Source organism: Neophocaena asiaeorientalis, unplaced genomic scaffold (genome assembly GCF_003031525.2).
Source record: "Neophocaena asiaeorientalis asiaeorientalis breed wild unplaced genomic scaffold, Neophocaena_asiaeorientalis_V1.1 scaffold540, whole genome shotgun sequence".
NCBI classification, from domain to species: domain Eukaryota; kingdom Metazoa; phylum Chordata; class Mammalia; order Artiodactyla; family Phocoenidae; genus Neophocaena; species Neophocaena asiaeorientalis.
Genome location: NW_020172141.1, coordinates 3985739 through 4007818, shown reverse-complemented (window position 1 = coordinate 4007818; position 22080 = coordinate 3985739). Strand labels below are relative to the sequence as shown.

Below are 22080 nucleotides of genomic sequence, written 5' to 3'. Positions count from 1 at the left end.
TATCACCACAGAATACACAGACGACTGGAAAAGGCGTAGCCCAGTGGTTTTAAAGGCCTGTGCCGTCGGGAATGGCACGAACTTACCCGATTTTCATCGTAAATAATCTGGACAATACTGCGGTGTTTCTGCTCCACGGGAGGAGGTGACACAGGCTTCTCAGGCTCTGGAGGTTTAGCAGCTTCTTCTTCGAGCTGTTGCTAAGAGACCCAGAAAGGAAGAGTCAGGCATCTGCTGCACATCAGCCCCACTAGTAATTAATCACCAGAGATAACACATGCTTCTGAGCAATGCTTTGCTGATTCTATAGGGTAATCACTTAATCTACTAGGGCCTAATGGACCCAAACCCAATCAGATTTATTTTGACTAATAACTAAACAACATAAGTCATCATTTGAAAAATCCTTTTATATTTTAATTCTGATAAATTTAAAGCAAAATAGTAAGAGAATCTGAACATATGAAGGTAGCCCATCTACCTCCATCACAATGACCTTCTGTGGCACTGTAATGCTTTTCTGTGTTATAGATACACAGTACGTGTTAACGTCTGGCGGGGAGAGGAGGGTAGAATGTTCAAGGGTTAATCCTTAAGTCAGCACAGCACCATCCTCTACCCTACTCCCCTGCCAAACTATACTCTACAGCGAAGAGGCCCTGGGAAAACCAAAAGAATATGGACTGCTGGTGTGTGCAATCACAAAGCAGGAGCCCATCTAAATTACTCTGCCCAGGATTCAGCCTTAGGGTCACCCTTTGCAAGTGGCTTGATCCTAGGACCCCTTCTAGTCCTTACCTCAATCTTGAGCAAGTATACAAACCCCTCACATGTAAAGTAGGGATATTAATCCTACCTACCACATAGCTTTCTGAGAGGATTAAATGACTCAATATATGGCAAGCACAACTATAAACAGTCAGTAACTATTACCTACAATTATTACTGAAGTAAGGACTGACTCAGCTAAGTTCACTGCTTTTTGTCTTCCATCACCTAACTAGTGCCTGATACCTAGTAAATGCTCAACAAATAGCTACATGGATATAAGTTCACTGAATGAAATGATAAAAAAGACATTAGGTAAAGATGGTTAAGTCTACCAAAGGCCTAGGAGAAAAAAAAATCACCTATACTACCAAGTAAGACTGATAGTCAAGGTTCCTAGTCATTTAAGTCAGACCGCACCCAAATGAAAGGATAAAAATCCTCCAGTGAGGACCACGTCCATTTTGGAACAGAAAGTACTCTTGCAACCTGCTATCTGTGTGAGCAAAAGATATTTGGCGTTCTGAGATCATTTTTATGGGAATGAGTTCTTCAACCATGCCCTTTTATTCCCTTGCTCAGAGGGCCTTCTTTTAGAATCCCCGTTAAGTAGGTGCAGAGAAAGAAACAAACAAGTTTCAGGAAATCACATTTTGTTCTTAGTAGCTAAGTAGCCCTGGGACAAAACCACAGTAAGTCTAAAAACAAAACAAAACAAACAAACTTTCCTCACCTATTCTTTTACATTAACTTTATGATAATTTTGGCAAACTTTAAAAATAAATTTAGTTAGAATTTTTATTGAAATTATATAAAATGTGAATTAACATGAGTTCACATTATTAATACTGTGTTTCTATTCTGCTGTATTTATTTACTCAAGTTGTCTTTTATATTCCTCAATAAAATTTATAGTTCCTGTATATCTCATAAGTCATACACTATGTCTCATTTTTAATTATTTTAATGGGTTACATGTTATTGAGCATTCACTATGTGACATATATATTAATACATTCATTATCTCAACTCATACAACAATCTCATGATTCAGTTGGTGTTATTAGTATTATTACTATTTTATACATGAAGAAACTAAAGAAAAGTAAAAATGTGACCAACCCAGAAGAATAAGATCCACTAAGACTTAAAAGAATTGTCAATAAACCTAATATGATTTAATAAATAAAAGAGGGCTCAACATATTAAAAAAAAAAGGCAAGGGGGGGGATATTTTTTAAATGACCAAGCAGATTTTTTAAATGAGCCAAATAAAAATTCCAGCACTAAAAACATAATTATTGAAGGACTTCCTTGGTGGTCCAGTAGGTAAGACTCCAACATTCCCAAGGCAGCGGGCATGGGTTCAATTCCTGCTCGGGGAACTAGATCCACACGCAAGCTGCAACTAAAAGATTCCACGTGCCACAACTAAGACCCAGTGCGGCCAAATAAATAAATAAATGCTTAAAATAAAAACATAATTATTGAAATTGAAAATACACCTGACAGCAGATATGACAGAAATGAAGATACTGCACACAATTAAGCCTGAAGAAGGAAAAAATGGGAAAGAAAAGCAATTAAGAGACATGGAAGACAGAGTGATAAAATATTACATCTAACAGAACTTTCAAAAGATGATAAAGAAACTGTAGGAAAGGGTTTTGTAAAAAAGATAATGGCTAAGGAATTTTCTGGAACTCATGAAAAACTCTAACACATTCAGGAAGTCAAGTGAGTCTCAACCTGGAAATATTTAAAAAACAAAACAAAACAAAAAAAAACACCTACTCCTAAAGAAATCATAGTAAAAACAACAGCACTCAAAGAAAAAGTTACTGAAAGCAGCCAGAGAGAAAATTCACTCTCCACAAAAGAACACAAATTAGACTAAGGGCTGATCTCTTGGCAATGAAAGGAAAAAGACAGCATGCAGGGAAAACTGAGAAAATAACCACATTCCAAACAAAGATACCTTTCAATAACAGCCATAAGTAAAAGACAACAGTTAAGTTATGAAAACCAAACAAACACTGAACTCTCCAGCTAACAGATACTCACTAAAGGAAATTCTAAAGGACGTTCTTCAAGAGAAAGCACATTCTCACAAATGAAAGATCTGTGTTGCAGGAAGGAACGATGGGCAAATAAGATGACATATACGTGGGTGAACCGAAATGAAGACTGACCATATAAAATAATAATGTCTTTGGCAGTTTTAAAAAAAATAAGAAAGAACTAAAATATATGACAACAATAGCATAAAAGGAGGAAAGAAAGGAATCAAGAAATTCTATGCCCTCCTATACTCAAGAAGATGGTTAAGATACTACTTAGTTTTAGGCTTCGAGTTAAATAGACTGTTAAAATTTCTGGGGAACCACTATAAACAAAGAAATAATGTATAAAATCCAAACTGGTGGAGCAGGAGAAGATGGAATAAGACAATCAATCCAAAATAAGGATTGGAAAAAACAAACAAGAACATCAATATCAGCATAAAAAAGACAGGACAGGGACTTCCCTGGCGGTCCAGTGGTTAAGACTCTGTGCTTCCACTGCCAGGGGCATGGGTTCATTACCTGGTCAGGGAACTAAGAGCCCACATGCCACATGGTGAGGCCAAAAAAAAAAGACAGAAAGCATAAAATAGTTTTAAAATAATTGAGATATTACCAATCATCATCATCAACTTATTTTTCTTTTTTTTTTTATTTTTTTTTATTTTTCTTTTTTTATAAATTTATTTATTTTATTTATTTATTTTTGGCTGCACGTGGGCTTTCTCTAGTTGCAGTGAGCGAGGGCTACTCTTTGTTGTGGTGAGCGGGCTTCTCATTGCGGTGGCTTCTCTTGTCGCGGAGCACGGGCTCTAGGCGCCTGCACTTCAGTAGTTGCAGAGTGTGGGCTTAGTAGTTGTGGCTCATGGGCTCTAGACCACTTTTTTTTGATGTTGGGGGTAGGAGTTTATTAATTAATTTATTTATTTTTGCTGTGTTGGGTCTTCGTTTCTGTGCGAGGGCTTTCTCTAGTTGTGGCAAGCAGGGGCCACTCTTCATCATGGTGCGTGGGCCTCACTATCGCGGCCTCTCTTGTTGTGGAGCACACGCTCCAGACGCGCAGGCTCAGTGGTTGTGGCTCATGGGCCCAGTTGCTCCGCAGCATATGGGATCCTCCCAGACCAGGGCTTGAACCCGTGTCCCCTGCATTAGCAGGCAGATTCTTAACCACTGCACCACCAGGGAAGCCCAGCAGGCAGATTCTTAACCACTGCACCACCAGGGAACATCATCGTCAATTTAAAAGAACTAAATTACCCTGTGGAAAGACAGTTTGTCAGACTCAATAAAAAACAAAACCCAGATACATACTTATATAAGAGATATACCTAAAATACAAGCACAGAAAGTAAAGGGAAAGAAAAAGATACACTAACCTATATCAACCAAAAGAATGCTGATCTAACTACATCAATATCAGGCGAAGCAGACTTTATGGTAAACAAAGCATTGGCAAGGATGTGGAGAAAAGGGATCTCTTGTGCACTGTTGCTGGCAATGTAAACTGGTGCAGCCACTACGGAAACAGTTTCTCAAAAAATTAAAATAGAACTGCCATATGATCCAGCAATTCCACTTCTGGGTATTTATCCAAAGAAAAAAACATGAACAAGAAGATATATGCACCCCCATGTTCACTGCAGCAGTTTCTTTTTTTGGGGGGGTCATCATTAAAAGGGGTCAAAATGGGAAATGAAAGGGAGGATAACAGAGTTTGGGGTTGCTGGGGCTTTGGAGGTGCAGACTAGTTCCACAGTTTGATTTCCTCCTGGCCATTAAGGTAGGAATTTGAGGATTTTACAAGAGGTGAAGCAGCGCCACTTGAGAATGGAAAGCGGTAACTGGGAGGTTGCTGTCCACATTGTCAGAACCCAGTTTAGTTCACGAGCCTTCACATATAGGGTCAATTATAGTTTTCAGACTTTTTTGAAAGTTCAGTACTTCTTGAACACCTTCCAAAAAGCAGGCTTCCCAGGGGAATGTGAATTCACTAGCAGATTTGGCAGCTCACTCCAAACAAGCCTAGTTTTAGGCAAATACAGTTTGCCTAAAAGACAGTTTAGCCCCAGCTCTTCCTTGCAAACACATCACCATTCCTGAGTCTCTTCTACAGAGAAACCTTGCATCTGCCACTGTATAAATTTCTTCAAGAGCTGGGCTGAAAGGCAGAAATCTTGGAATCCTAGCATGCATCTGAATTTAGGCTTGGACATATTTTCTGGGGCATATTTTGTGTTTAGTTTCTCTTTCATGACAGAAGAGATGAAGAGAAGTATCAATAAAATCAGGGGCCCGCGTTTCCATATTAATATGAACCTGCTGGTCTTGGAGAGTCTCCCAGAGAGGCGGCGGGGGGGTGGGTAGACCCGGCCACTGCTCACCCTCGGGACACAAGACACTGGCAGCAGCCACTCTTGGGAGCTCCCCCACTGCGTAGATGCTGGTACTATAGCGGGCCCCACTGCAGCACTATTCACAATAGCCAAGACATGGGAACAACCTCAGTGTCCACCAATAGGTGAATGGATAAAGAAGAAGTGGTATATATACACAATGGACTATTATTTACCCATAAAAAAAGAATGGACTCTCATCTTTTGCAACAAAATGGATGGACCCTGAGGGCATTATTTTAAGTGAAGTCAGATGGAAAAAGACAAATACAGGTGGATCTCACTTATGTGTAGAATCCTGAAAGAAAGACAGGAAGGGAAGGAAAGAGGTAAAGGAAGGCAGGAAAAAATGGAAGGAAGGAAGGAAGGAGAGAAAGGAAGGAAAGAGGGAAAAGAAGGAAGGAGGGGAGGGGAAGAAACAGGAGCTGGTAGATGCAAAGAACAGACTGGTGGTAGCAGGGGCAGGGGGGAGATGGACCAAATGGGTGAATAGAGTCAAAAGGTACAAACTTCCAATTATAAAATAAGTAAGTCATGGAGATGTAAAGTACAGCTTGGCAACTATGGTTAACAACACTGTACTGTATATTTGAAAGTTGCTAAGAGAGTAGATCTTAAAAGTTCTCATCACAAGAAAATAATTCTGTAACTATATGGAGTGATGGATGGTTAACTAGCCTTACTGTGGAGACCTTTTTGCAATACATTCAAATATAAAATCATTATGTTATACACCTGAAATTAATATAACGTTGCATGTCAATTTTTTTACCTCAATTTTTTAAAAGTTGAGAATTACTAGGAAAAAGAGACAAATCCAAAATCATAGTGGTAATTGCTAAGTTACACACAAAAATGAGAGAAGATGTGGATGATTTTTTAAAGTAGAGAATATATAATCTTCTCAAATATGCCCAGAGTATTTTTATGAAATTGACCATCATCTAGGCCAAAATTCAAGAACCAATTATTTCAAAAGACTGGGTATTAGAGACCATACTCTCTGGCCACAATAAAGTTAGAAATCAAATAACCAAAAATAGTCAAGAAAACATTTTTATGTAAGAACTTTAAAAGAACACTTCTATTAATACAGGAGTTGAAAAAGAAACCAGGATGGATAATAAAATGCATTATAAATTAAAACTTGCTGAATGAAGTTAAAGTAGTGCACAGGGAGAAGGGGGAAGAAAAAACTAAAAAGTTAATGTTGACAAATTATAAAAGAGCAGAATAAAACCAAAGAGGAAATAAGAAGCAGAAACTGATGATACAGAAGATACAACTATATTCCCCAAAATGAGGGAAAAAACTATCTCCAGAATAGAAGTGAATGTTTTTAAATTGAATCACTAATTTTAAAATACTTTTTACACAAAAAATACCCACTAGATCCAGCTGATTTTACTAAATAATTACAATCTTAAACTATTTCAGAGTTTAGAAAGGTTGTGACATTAGCATGATCTGTTACCAAACCAGACAAGAACAGTATAAGAAAAGAAAATGACAGGCTTATCTATCTCACAAATAAGATACAAAAATCCCAAAATAAATACTGGTAAGTCAAGTCCAGCAATTTATTAAAAATAGATAATACATCATGACTAAGTTAGGTTAAACGTAGAAATCCACAGGTGATTTAACACTAGAAAAATAACTAACGTCATTCACCTTATTAATATATTTTAAAGGAGAATAATAAGATCAACAAACTTATGCAGAAAAAGCATCTGGTGAACTTCAGTGTCCCTCATGATTAAATTCTCAGCACACTGGACCAGATGGGAATTTCCCAATCTGAGGAAGGATGTCTATAATACTGACATCATAACCAGTGGTAGTAAAAAGTAAAAGGCTTTTGACAGGGCGAGAGAGAGTCATGGACATATACACACTAACAAACGTAGTAAGGTAGATAGCTAGGGGGAAGCAGCCGCAAGGCACAGGGATATTAGCTCGGGGCTTTGGGACAGCCTGGAGGGGTGGGAGGGGGAGAGTGGGAGGGAGGGAGACGCAAGAGGGAAGACACATGGGAGCACATGTATATGTATAGCTGATTCACTTTGTTATAAATCAGAAACTAACAACAAAAAAAAAAAAAGTAAAAGGCATTCCTGAAAAAGCAGAAAAGAACAAGAATAACCACTTTCAATGTTGCACTGCAGGTTTTTTTTTTTAATTTTTTTTGATGTTGACCATTTTTAAAGTCTTTATTGAATTCTGTTACAATATTGCTTCTGTTTTATGTTTTAGATTTTTGGCTGCGGAGGCATGTGGGATCTTAGCTCCCGGACCAGGGATCAAACCCGCACCCCCTGCACTAGAAGGCGAAGTCTTAACCACTGGACTGCCAGGGAAGTCCCAATGTTGCACTGCAGTCTTAAGCAGAGCAATAAGGCAACTGAAAAGGAAAAGGTTTAAGAACTGGAAGGAAAGAAACAACTGTCTTTTTTTTTTTTTTTTTTTTACTGTTGATATGACCATTACCTACATAGAAAACCCAAAAAAATCTACAAATAAGTAATTAACAGTACAAGGATAATTTAGGGAGGTTGCTGGCATCTATTAAAAAAAAAATAAAAGACTGAAGATAAACAACAAGGAGCTACTGTATAGCACAGGGAACTACATTCAATATCTTGTAATAACCTATAATGGAAAAGAATCTGAAAAAGACCATATATATATGAATACTTTGCTGTACACCTGAAACTAATGCAACACTGTAAATCAACTATACTTCAATATTTTTTTAAAAAAGTAATTCTAGCATGTGAAAAAAAACTGCAACAGTTAGAAGAAATATAATTTTTGAAAAGATATTATTAACAATAGCATCAAAAATATAAAGCTCCTAGAGCTGAATCTAACACAAGGCATATAAAAGAAAGTAATAAAACATGAAAGCCCTCCTAAATAGACAGATATACCATAGCCACGGACAGGAAGACTCATTAAGATAAAGATACCATCATCCCCGAATTGATTTCTGTATTATATATGATTCCAATGAAAATTACAGAAAGATATTTTGGAAAACTGAAAAAAATGATTCTAAAAGTTATATGAGATGGTAAAAAACTTTAAAAAAGCTAAATCATGCCCATAGAAGTGGGGTTTGCCTCACTGGAAAAAAAAAGAATAAAGCTCTAGTAATCAGAAGGATATCTATTATATTTCTGCATCAGTACCACAAAGAACACAAAGACCACAAAGCCCAGAAATCAATCCATATATAGATGCAAACCTGAATTATAATAGAGCTAAAAGTGTAGAACAGTTGGAAAAGGACGACCTTTTTAATTATCGATACAGGGAAAAAAATGAATATTGACCCCTACCTTGAGGCAGACACAAAAATTCAATTTCTGGTAGATTAAGAATAATGTGATGAGGGCTTCCCTGGTGGCGCAGTGGTTAAGAATCCGCCTGCCAATGCAGGGGACACGGGTTCGAGCCCTGGTCCAGGAAGATCCCACATGCCGCAGAACAACTAAGCCCACGCACCACAACTACTGAGCCTGCGCTGTAGAGCCCGCGAGCCACAACTACTGAGCCCATGCACCACAATTACTGAAGGCCGCGTGCCTAGAGCCCATGCTGCGCAACAAGAGAAGCCACCGCAATGAGAAGCCCACACACCGAAAACGAAGAGTAGTCCCCGCTCACCACAACTAGTGAAAGCCCGCGCACAGCAACAAAGACCCAACACAGCCAAAAATAAATAAAAATAAATTAAAAAAAAAGAATAATTTGATGAGAAAACTATAAAACTTTTAAAAAGACAACATAAGTAAACTCTTTCAATGGTCCCAGGGTGGTCTCATATGAAACCTACAGAAATTCTGTTCACCAAAATACTGACCTAAATGTAAGAGCTAAAACTACAAAACTCCGAGAAGAAAACATAGGTATAAATCTTTGTGACCTTGGATTATGCAACTTGGATTAAGGTTCTTAGATATGACACCAAAAGTGCAAGTGATGAAAGAAAAAATAAACTGGACTTCATCACAATTAAAAACTTTCCGCCCCCGTATGACTCTGTCCTGCTCAGCTGTCCTCTGAAAGGAAGTCACTTATCTCTGTCCACCTTCTCTCCCACCTAAGTGTGTGCCCCTGGGGCCCCAGAACTATCTTTTAGTTGTCAACTGAAGACCAACAAAGATTATCACTTCAAAGTGGAGAATGATGAAAATGAGCAGTTATCTTTAGGAAGGGTCAGTTTCGGGGCTGGTGCAAAGGGTGAAGTGCACACTCTTGAAGGAGAGGCAGCCTAAGCAAAGCAGCCCTGGCAAGGTTGATAACGTCTGTACAGCCAGTGGCTTCCCTGGGGGGCTCTGAAACAATACTACCTGTGGTCTAGAAGTAGTTCAGGGCTTGTACTTATTAGTGGACAGCACTTAGAAGATGCAGAGTAAGAAGATGAAGAAGAGGAGGATGTGAAACCCCTAAGTGTATCTGGAAGTGGTAGCAAGGTTCCACAGAAAACAAGCAAAACTTGCTGATGAAGGTGAAGAGAAGCTGAAGAAAAAGCTCCAGCAAAGAAATCTGTACGATACTCCAGCCAGAAAGGCATAAAATCAAACCATAATGGAAAAGACTCAAAACCATCAAATACCAAGAGCAAAAAAGTCAAGAATCCTTCCAAGAAACAGAGGGAAAAAAAGAAAAAGAAAAACCTCCTAAAACACCAAAAGGACCTAGTTCGGTATAAGACATTAAAGTAAAAATGCAGGCAAGTCTGGGAGAGAGGAAAAGGAGAGACAAATACAAAGGAGGGTTCAAACTGAGTCTCGTTAGCAATCCAGACGAAGTCTTCTGTTTTAATCTTAATCCCGATTCCTGACTTTCCTGCCACCCACACCCCTCTCCAGGCTAGAAGCAATCTCACTCTTGATTTCCTACAGCACTTTCGTTTGACTGCTGTGATTCAGTGAATCTTATACTTTGCCTTCTATTATTTATTCATTTGATTTACCTCTTTGACCATGTTTTAATCACTTTTGCATCTCCCTAGATGCTCAATACATATTTGAATGAATCAAATAGAGGAAATAACGGTTTTGTACATCAACGAATACTATCAGGAAAGTAAAAAGACAACCCACAAAATGAGAGAAAATATTTGCAAATCATACATCTGAGTATGCAGAATATATAAAGAACTCTTACAACTCAACAATGAAAAGACAACCCAGCTAAAAAAGAACTGGGCAAAGGATCTGAATGAACATTTCTCTAAAGAAAATATGCAAATGGCCAACAAGCACATAAAGAGATGTTCATCACTGGTTACTAAGAAAATGAAAATCAAAACCACAATGAGATACCACTTCACATTTACTAGGATAGCTATTTTTTAAAAAACCAACAACAAATGTTGACAAGGAAGTAGAGAAGGTGAAACCCCCCCTCATACACTGCTGGTGGGAATTTAAAATGACACACGGCCACTTTGGAAAACAGTTTGGCAGTTCCTCAAAGCTTTAAACAGAGATTTGTCATGTGACTCTGCCAATTCTACTTCTAGTATATATCCAAGAGAACCAAAAAAACATGTCCACACAAAAACTAACAGCACTGTTCATAACATCGCAAAGTGAACACAACCTAGGGCTTCCCTGGTGGCGCAGTGGTTGACAGTCCACCTGCCGATGCAGGGGACGCGGGTTCGTGCCCCGGTCCGGGAAGATCCCACATGCCGCGGAGCGGCTGGGCCCGTGAGCCATGGCCGCTGAGCCTGCGCGTCCCGAGCCTGTGCTCCGCAACGCGAGAGGCCACAACAGTGAGAGGTCCGCATACCGTTAAAAAAAAAAAAAAAAGTGAACACAACCTAAATGCCATCAACTAATGAACGGATAAACAAAACATAGTATATCCATGCAATGGGAATTTTGTGCTGATACAAGATACAGCATGGATGACTCTTGAAAACATGCTAAATAAAAGGAGTCAAAATGTCACATATTATGATTCTATATTTATCTGAAATGTCCAGAATAGGCAAATCCATATATAGAGAGAAGAGGTTTATAGTTGCCAGGGGCTGAGGGGAGAGGGAAATAAGAGTAGCTGCTAAAAGATATGTGGTTCCTTTATGAAGTGATAAAAATGTTCTGGAAATATATAATGATGACAGTTGCACAATTTTATGAATACATAAAAGCCACTGAACTGTACACTTTAAAAGTGTACACTTTAACAGTACACTTTCTTAATCTCAAAAAAAAAACCCACCTCCCCCCCACCCCAACCCCAAAAAGTGAAATGACGAGCCACAAATTAGGAGACACGTGCTATACACATACCTGACGAGAGGCTTCAGGAAACACTAAACATAAGAAAATGACAGAGTAACCATCCACATAAGGCACACAACCCATGAACAAGTGAAAACAAGCTCTGTCTCATTCCTTGTCAGAGAAATGCAAATTAAAACTATTTCACATCCACGTGAAGGCAAGAACATGCGCAAACTGGAACGTGAACACACTGCCAGTGGGAGTATAAATGGTGCTGCCATCCCAGCAGATGTGGTCTCATCTAGCACATGCGAACACGTGCACATGCTCAGGCCACGGAACGCCATTCCTGGGCACACGCCCTAGAAAATCTGTCTACACGTGAACCAAAAACATAGCACCATGTGTGGAGTAGCAAGAAAGTAGAAACAACACATCCAGTAAGAGCCAACGCAGAATAGACAAATAAGTTTTGCTATCTGGAATCATAAAACCAGACAATACCACAAGAAAATGAATGGATGAAACTAAGGAAACTAACAGCAAACATAAGCAAGTCACAGAACATACAAGGCATGATTTCCTTTAGGTAAAGTTAAAAATACGGAAAGTTCAACATTCTCTTGTTTAGGGAGACGAACATACATTCTGAGAATGTATTAAGCAGTAAAATCAAACACTTACTTGTTTCTTTTTCAGTTTAAGGATCTGCTGTTCTACTTTTGCAATTTCTCGATCTACACGATCCATACTCTGTATTAACTCTTCCTTTGAAAGTTTTGAAGGTGAAGCATTTTGATCATCTCCACATGGTTGCCCAGAGATTGGAGAGGAAGGAGCTTCATGTTTGACTCCAAATGCTGGATCCTTTAAGGAAGAAAATCAAGAACAAATGATTTCTCACCAACAGCCAATGTCAGCTTCAAGATCCTCTTAACTGAAAAAGGTGAATTTTAAAGCTTAGCAGAGCAATGTGTGCTCTCTGTAGGTGGCAGTCCTACGGTAGCAATTTTCTCCCTCCCTCCCTTTCTCTCTCTCACACACACACAAACCCACACCACTGATGTTTATAGTTTAGACATATCATTCACAATTTTGAAGATCCTAAAAGCTATCCAGAATGAGGTGGCTAAGTGGCTAATCAGCCTTTAGTACAACGATACTGAGACTTCTAATTTCTGCAGAAATAATAACGCAATCACGGCAAAGGAAGATATCAATTCCTCAGCCATTTCCTTGTAATGGCACTCCAAAAGGTCTGAACGTGCATACCCTGTCTGCCCACCCAACGTAACAGCTGTGATATGGCTGTTCCTATCAAAAACTTTTCAGACTTTCCAAGGGCCAACAGTGAGGTACAGAAGTCCGAGAAATGATCTAGAACTTCTGTTGCTACCATCACCCAGGCCTACCTTCATAAAGGGCAACTAAGCCTGCCCACCCTACAGCGCACAGAACATCTCTTCAGCCAAATATATCATCCCATTCCAGCTCCAAACCAGCAGGGGACTACAGCAGATTGAAGGCCCCTCCACCCAAAACCTATCACCCCGTCAACACACACATGCACGCGTGCACACACACACATACAGCCTACCAATCTCCAGTCAAAAGCGAAGATATAAGCAACACTGTAAAGCAGATAAATTTTAGGTTAAGGTACTAGTTTTCTTTAGGGTATAAGAAGCCTAGAATGAGCATAGTTCCTAGGACTATAGAGCCCTCAATGTATTAAATAAGATTAATTAACTGTGAGAAATCAGTAGTTCTAACCAAGAATGCACTTAATTATACCTGGATAGTTGTTCCAAAACACCTTGGAACACAGATTTCAACTAAAACGTAACATGTATATTCCTGAAAAGTCTGATATTCTGTAATAGTATAGTTTAATATAAAGACTTCTGGGGAAAATAGGATTATGGTTATTACTTAAACTTTGTAAGCACAGCATTAGCAAAAACAATAGCGATCCTAACAGAAGTAATAATATTGTTAAAGCTCCAATATCATTTGCATTTAGACTACAGTCAATTCTTTGGTAGCCATAAATCCTATAGTTTATGCTTCCTTTGTTAATCCTTGAGGTCATTTGCTTCCAGTAGAAAATAGTATGTTTCATCAAAATAAAAATCAGATTCGGGGTATAAAGATTTTCATCAACCTTTAAAAACAAAAACGTACAGGAGAAAAATGTCTTCGCAGTTTCTTTTCAACATTCCAATCTTCATTAGTTAGCTTGACATTGAAAAGCAGAGCAGTTCTTGAATTAACTAAGCCAGGTACTACCTGCACTAAATGAAAACTAAATGCAGACTTTTCAAATCTTTTTAAGGTCTTCATCTATCTCAAAGGCTATTTCTTAATTATGAGACAGCTTGATCCTGAGAGCCTGAAAACATTCATGTGCAAGGAACAATCATTCACGAATCTTTAGGACTTCCATGTTATATTCATATCATTCTCTTACATATGCATATGAGCTAATTTGTGTAACATAACATGTATAACAGCAAAACAGATTATATTTCGATTCAGCAGATTTTGAAAATGCTCCTCAGGTGATCTGATCCGTGCCCTAAGAACTACTATTACAAATCAGTATTTTCCACTGACTTCTTCTCTAGTTAAATATTTAACAATAAACAAATTCCTTGAGTGCCTATTATATGACAGGCACTAGGTAGAGTGGTGAACGAACAGTCATGATGCTCATCTTCAAGGAGTTTATAATTTTGTATTGGAACATTCTGATAGTAATTTGAGGGAAGAATTTAAGACTCCTATCTCACATCTTATATCACAATGAAAGCCAAATAAGAGCAAACATTTATATGAGATTTATTAGCAAATCACAAGAAGCCTCAAACAAACAAAAAAAAGGCATTCACATTATCTTGAGCTCAGGAAAGCCAACAGCAAAAGACATTAAAAAAAAAAAAAGATTGATGAATCAAAATAAAAAAACAATTTTCTCTTCATCAAAATTGAAATAAAAAATTTTAAATGCAAATGGAAAAAATCATTTGCAAAATGTAAACTCTAACAACTCAATATAAAATAAAAAACACACCAACAGAAAAATGGGCAATAGATATGAAAAAGCAATTCATAAAACAGGAAAAATAAATGAAAAAATGTTAAATTTTACTAACAAGCAAATAAATGCAAGTTAAAAATTTATCAAACAATGACTTTTTTAAAAACAGTAAATATGTGGTATCAGTAAGGGCACACAAGACCTGGGAGCCCTTATACCGTGCTATCAGGGACAAAAACTGGTTCTCCTCCTTTGCAGGGCAATCTGGATACACCCATGAAAACCTTAAAAGATGCCAACCCTGGTCTCTAATTACTTACACTAACAGGAATTTACCTTAGCTAAATAAATAAGACTGTATACCAAAACAATCAACCTAGGGACTTCCCTGGTGGTCCAGCGATTAGGACTCCGCACTTTCACTGCCCAGCGTGAGGGTTCGATCCCTGGTCAGGGAACTAAGATCCCGCAAGCCGCACAGCGCAGCCAAAAAAACACCAAACACAAAAATCAACCTATTGGGCTTCTCTGGTGGCGCAGTGGTACAGAGTCCACCTACCGATGCAGGGGACACACGTTCGTGCCCTGGTCCGGGAAGATCCCACATGCCGCGGAGCGGCTGGGCCCGTGAGCCATGGCCGCTGAGCCTGCGCATCCGGAGCCTGTGCTCCGCAACGGGAGAGGCCACAACAGTGAGGCCCACGTAGCCCAAAAAAAAAAAAAATAATCAACCTAAAGAAAATATGTCATTGTTCTAATGAGCAAACAGGTAACCCGAATGTGTGGCAATTAAATAAATTACTTTATATCCATACATGGAATATGACTAAAAATAAAATTGTAAACTTAACGACACAAGAAGTATGTATTTAAGCAAAAATAAAGCTATATACAATATACAAAGCAAGCACATTAAAATATGCACAATTAACAACAATTTCTAACTGGTGAGACTGTAACTTTTTCCTTCAAACTTATCTAATTTAATCCTATACATGACACACCTGGGCTTAACAACATTAAAAAAAGAAAAAAACTAACAGATGCTAATTCTTTCAAAATCCCTACTTCTTGGAGGGGAAGAGCAGGACTAGGGGTCAGAGGTCATGGGTTCTCACTCCAACTCAGGAGGCTCGACCTAGGTCACTTAATTTTTCTTAACATCTGTCTTCTCTACTATAAAACAGAAATCAACTGTACTCTGATCCAACATAACACATTATTTAAATGGATGAAGTTTTAAGATCTCTTTCTGCCAAAAAAGTCCATAGGTATAAATTACCTTTGTGGTCATTTATTCAGCCTTGGAAGAAGACCTTTATTCACTGTATTTCTTTCTTTCTTTCCTTCTTTTTTAAATGTTTCAAACATTTCTTATAAATCCATAGACTATAATACAGATACTTCACATAGTGAAGCAGGTCTCAATATTCCTAGAAGCTTAGTTCATTTCTAGCTTATCACAAAGAGCTTTCCCCACCCAACTTATTATTTTGAAAATTTTCAAATTTACATAAGAGTTGAAAGACTAGTATAATGGACACTCAATATCTTCATCTAGATTCACTAGTTGTAACATTTTGCTATATTTGCTTTGTCTCTATACACATGCACACACCTACCTTTTTTTTTCCCAGTTGATCTATTTGAAGATAAATTGCAAACATATTCACTATCTTTTAAATCATTTCTCACTGCATTAAAACTCAAAGAAAATGTGTATTTATTTATCTGATATCAGGGTGGACAGGGCCATTAGCCATAAAGGCAAATAAACTTTATGGGAAAAATATTTGATAACAAAAAGGCAGGGGTAAGAGATATGAAAATATGATAGTAAAGGGGTTAACACTTTATTGTTAAAAGTGTTTTAAAGAATTAGTTTATTCTTTCTAAAACAAATATTTATTCAGTACCTACTAAGTGCCAGGTACTTCCTAATCTGAAGATTTAATGACAAGCAAAATAGACAGTTAAATATGATAAACTCAGCAACAAAATAAGGGCATAATACAGGAAGATGCATTTCACAAAAGAAAGGTAAATAATAATAAACATAAGAGAAAAAGAGGTTTGATCTTAGAACCTTCTCATAAATCCACAATACACATTGTTTGAAATGTCACGAGATATAGCTACACATTAAAAGTATAACAGTTACCTCTAAGACAGAGAATTATAGATAACTTTTTTCCTCTGTATTTGCAAGAACATATTTTTTACAAAAATTAGAAAAAGAAACTTTCTTTACAAAAATTATAAGCACAATTAAACCTTACCTAAAACGTGTCTTCTCCTATGTGGTAAGTTAATAAACTGCAACTGAATTTAAAGGTATTATTTAAAACTTAATTTAAATTTAACAGAACTGTGGTAGTCTTGAGTCTGACCACATTTTACAACCCAACAAGCCGATATAAAATGCTTGAGATTCAACAGCAATTGAATGTCATTCAACAGCAATTTTTCTTTACAGCAGTCCTCGGATTGTTTTCAATTACCAAAAAGTTGAAAGTACTGACTTTAGAAGTCTGGAGTATTAAGTCTGTGGTTTTTAGTTTTGTTTAACAAAATTTTTACTTTCCCATAGCACTAACCTTTAGAGACTGGCATAACTGGACTTTCTTTTAGGCGCTGTGCCTGAATATGGCTAAACAAACATTTCAGACCGACAACTCCACAGGGTTAGAGAACAAATATTTACCTTCTTAGCATCTGCAGAAGACCTCACCCCTTCTGGCAGCGTGTGCACTAAAGGTAAGACCGCAGCACTGACCCGCTGGAAATGGGAATCAGAAACCTGCTCCAGACGTGGTCGCTTGGATTCCAGTGAATCATGATCCGCCGGGGAAGGGCCTGGGTGAAACTGCTCATATCCAGTTCTCCTTTCTTGAGGCCTAATACATACAAAGAAAATAATCACTTGAAAATGTTTAAGTGATGTACAACTTCCTGCTAACATCCCTGGTTGTACTATGAGATAAAAGGTATGCTCACTTTCAAATGTATTTCCTCACCCCAGGAGAATATATACCTCACTATAAAGTACTGTTAAACCTAAATCCTGATAGGAAAAGTTTCTTCAGGGTAGGTGGGAGTAGAGGCGATAGAGCAGTGAAAGTTGTAACAGAAGATTTCAACTTGCAGAAAATTTGAAGTTGCTGAAAAATATCCCTAAAGTATTTTTAAACCTATGCCATAATAACTGAATATAATCTAGCCCAGAAGAGCCACCATTTTCAACCAGTAATAAAAGCAAGCAGAAAAAAAAAAACAAATTTCGCAGCAACTGCCACATGGAAAGATAAACGACTTGAGTTGTGAGGTATTATTAAGACTTACAAACAAGTCTCGAGTGGGAATGCAACAGTACTTTGAATACATAATTCTGACCCCTAAAACATGTATTTTGTCTAGTTTCTCCAAGTACATAAGTATCTTGAAGGTCAGGAATCTGTTTTTAATTTCTCTACATGATATACTGTATAGAGTACTATGTATGGGTGTTTGTTAATTTGACTTTTCATTTTCTACCAAAGTATTTACAGAAGCGACATCTTACCTATAGCCAAGCTTTAAACGAATGTCTCACAAAACAACTTTTCATTGAAAAGTTAATCACTGGGTTTGGTTTTTAGGATAGATGATAAAATAAACCCTGAGGTCTATAATTTTATCATACTTCAAAAATTTGAAATCTCATTCAAGACATAAGATCCCATTGTCTCCTTAAAATTCACAATGATGTCACAAAAAATACTGGAGTAGGAAGCTTCAGGAGTAAGACAAAGATGCCTGTTTTTGCCACTTCTTTTCAATATAGTATTGGGAATTCTTATCAGAATATTAGGCAAGAAAAGAGAGAAAAGGCATCCAAATTGAAAAAGAAGAAGTATTTCTATTCGCAGATGACAAAATCTCATATGTAGAAAACTCAAAGGAATCCACAAAAAATGTTAGAGTTAATAAATGAACAGAGCAAAGTTACAGGATTAAAAAAAAAACCAACATGCAAAAATCAGTTTTATTTCTATACACTGGCAATGAACAATCTGGATGTGAAATTAAGAAAACAATTCCAGGACTTCCGTGGTGGCGCAGTGGTTAAGAACCCACCTGCCAATGCAGGAGACACGGGTTCAAGCCCTGGTCCAGGAAGATCCCACATGCTGCAGAGCAACTAAGCCCATGCGCCACAACTACTGAGCCTGCGCTCTAGAGCCCGCGAGCCACAACTACTGAGCCCACGTGCCACAACTACTGAGCCTCCATGCTACAACTACTGAAGCCCGAGCGCCTAGAGCCCATGCTCCGCCACAAGAGAAGCCGCCACAAGAGAAGCCACCACAATGAGAAGCCCATACACCACAACGAAGAATAGCCCCCACTCGCCGCAACTAGAGAAAGTCTGTATGCAGCAACGAAGACCCAATGCAGCCAAACATAAATTTATTTTTTTAATAATAATAATTAAAAAAAAAAAACTAATACCGTATGATGGTGTGGCCACTTTGTAAACAGTCTGGTAGTTTCCCAAATGACAAACAAAAAAACTACCATGTAATCAGCAATCCTACTCCTAGGTATAGGACCAAGAAAAAGGAATATATAGACAGCCACAGAAAAATCTGTGCTTGGAAACAGATATCAACTGATGAAAAGAAAAATAAAATGTGGTATTTCCAAAACAAACAAACAAGACACATTTTCATACTAAAATATCGCTGTAGCCTTTTAGACTTAAAATTCCCTACATTTTACTGACTTTCATCATCTCTTAGTATCATCTTTAAATAGCTTTAAAACAAATTTATCAAATGAATTTTTTACTGAAATGTACCTAATCATTTTAATTTTTTTAAAAAGATAAACCCTCTCCCCGCCGGCCGGGGGCGCTCTAGATGCTGCACAGAGACCCTCTGCACCCCTGCATACATGGCGCTGCGAGTGGTGCGGAGCATGCGGGCCACGGTCTGCAGCCTGCGGGCCGTGGGCGGGCGCCGTCCGGGCGCTGCGCACCGGGCCCGCTCTGCGGTCGGGTCGTAAATTCAGACAAACATGAATGGGTAACAACAGAAAACGGTGTTGGAAGAGTGGGAATCGGCAATTTTGCACAGGAAGCTTTGGGAGATGTTGTTTACTGTAGTCTGCCTGAAGCTGGGAGAAAACTGAACAGACAAGAGGAATTCGGTGCTCTGCAAAGTGTGAAAGCTGCTAGTGAACTCTATTCTCCTCTATCAGGAGAAGTAACTGAAATTAATGAAGCTCTAGCAGAAAATCCAGGACTTCTCAACAAATCTTGTTATGAAGATGGTTGGCTGATCAAGATTACCCTCAATTGGGCTTCCCTGGTGGCGCAGTGGTTGAGAGTCCGCCTGCCAATGCAGGAGACACGGGTTCATGCCCAGGTCTGGGAAGATCCCACATGCTGCGGAGCGGCTAGGCCCATGAGCCATGGCCGCTGAGCCTGCGTGTCCAGAGCCTGTACTCCGCAACGGGAGAGGCCACAACAGTGAGAGGCCCGCATACCGCCAAAAAAAAAAAAATCTTGCTAAAGGGTTAGGAAAATAATTATGAAGAGCATTAATTAAAATTATGATTTTAGGGCTTCCTTGGTGGCGTGGTGGTTAAGAATCCGCCTGCTAATGCAGGGGACACGGGTTCAAGCCCTGGTCTGGGAAGATCCCACATGCCGCGGAGCAACTAGGCCTGTGCACCACAACTACTGAAGCTTGCGCGCCCAGAGCCCGTGCTCCACGACAAGAGAAGCCGCCGCAATGAGAAGTCCGCGCACTGCAACGAAGAGTAAATCCCGCTCACTGCAACTAGAGAAAGCCCGCGTGCAGCAATGAAGACCCAACGCAGCCATAAATAAATTTATTTTAAAAAAAATTATGATTTTAATTTTTTTAACCTAACATATTTCCATTTTAGAAGTCATCAAATCACTGCAGGCACAGTTTTTTTTTTTTAAGATAAATTTATTTATTTACTTATTTTTGGCTGCGTTGAGTCTTAGATGCCACGCGTGGGCTTTCTCTAGTTGCAGCAAGCAGGGGTTACTCTTCGTTGTGGTGGCTTCTCTTGTTGCAGAGCATGGGCTCTAGGCGCGCAGACTTCAGTAGTTGCAGCACGTGGGCTGAGCAGTTGTGGCTCACGGGCTCTAGAGCGCAGGCTCAGTAGTTGTGGTGCACAGGCTTAATTGCCCTGCCACGTGTGGGATCTTCCCAGACCAGGGCTTGAACCCGTGTCCCCTGTACTGGCAGGCGGATTCTTAACCACTCACCACCAGGGAGGTCTCCACACACACTTTTCAAATGCATACCTTTAAACATTCTCCCAATACGTATCGTACCTCTGATTTGGGATACTTATATTATTTTTACTTTGTCAAGATTTGGTACTGATATTCCATTAAAGAACCATAATTCATCGAGATGTCTCATATGGACTTTCCACTTGAATGGGTTTATGGCTACTGTAGTCCTTTTACCACAGCTTCCATTCTTTGTTTGACTGGATTCCATCATGTAGAAATTCTTCAAGAAGCTTTAGATGCTCAGTACTTTCATGTCTAAAAACGTCTGCTTGTTGCTTTTAAACGTGTCTGATATAATATTCTTAGATCTCAATTTCTTTTTCTCAGAACTCTGTAGCTATTGCTCTACTATTAATATCTTCTGTCAGATTCTTTTCCCCCTATCAAGGACTTGTGCTTTGCTTCCTGGATTCCTAATTCTTTTACTTAGCCTTAAACTTTAATGATAACCAGGATCTGTCTCGGTATTGATCATTCTGTGCAAATTTTTCTTGGAGCAAGGTATGTCCTATCAACCTACTGAGTTCTTCCTTCACTTTAAAGGGGAAAAAAGTGGGGTTTTTTTTAAAGTTATGAATATTATTTCCTTTTCTTTACCAGGTTCTCCACCTCGGAAACACATGTTCTTATGACATGTTGGATGATTTTAATTTGCCTTCCTTATTTATCCACTTCTTGCTAATTGCTTTAATCTCTGTCCTTCTCTTCTGTATCCACTGTGATCATTTCTAGACCTTTCTTCCAAGACAAAGGTCTGACTTTCAGCCACATCTATTTTATTCCTTGTTCCTTCTCACTTTATATATTGAATTTAAAATGGTGGTCTTGGGGGCACAGGAATATCCAATCTTCCGTTTATCTGATATGGTTGCCTTATTTTGCTTTTGAATACTTCATTATTAATTTTAAGTTCTACAGTGCACAGCACTCATGGGCCATGTTCTTTGTTTTTCATCTTCTTTACACACACGGGTCTTTGTTTTTGGAACACTGTATTGCTTTAATCTTCCTTTCCAGGAGTATGTTTTCCCTGTTCATGGCATCCCTTACCCTCCTGCTCAGGCATACTATGAGCAACCTTACCCAGACTTCCTCTTTGGTGTGGAATGGTGTGTGGGCATTTTCCTTGCTCATCCCCACTTTGCCTGGAATGTGTTTGTCTACAGATGGAGGACTGGATATGGCTTTCTAAATACTTTTCTGGGGCTTCCCTGGTGGCGCAGTGGTTGAGAGTCCGCCTGCCGATGCA

General features: G+C 38.7%; 1 protein-coding gene across 11 annotated transcripts in view; it reads right to left on the bottom strand.

Annotated features, from left to right (window-relative positions):
- Window positions 1-22080, bottom strand: part of NCOR1 (nuclear receptor corepressor 1) — a 141924-nt gene that overhangs the window by 89697 nt on the left and 30147 nt on the right. For all 11 annotated transcript variants that reach the window (XM_024753426.1, XM_024753421.1, XM_024753463.1 and 8 more), the window contains exons 4-6: window positions 17217-17409; window positions 12157-12339; window positions 87-200 (exon numbers count right to left, since the gene is read on the bottom strand). In XM_024753426.1, the coding sequence (XP_024609194.1) occupies window positions 87-200; window positions 12157-12339; window positions 17217-17409 (490 nt within the window). The remainder of the gene's footprint in view (window positions 1-86; window positions 201-12156; window positions 12340-17216; window positions 17410-22080) is intronic.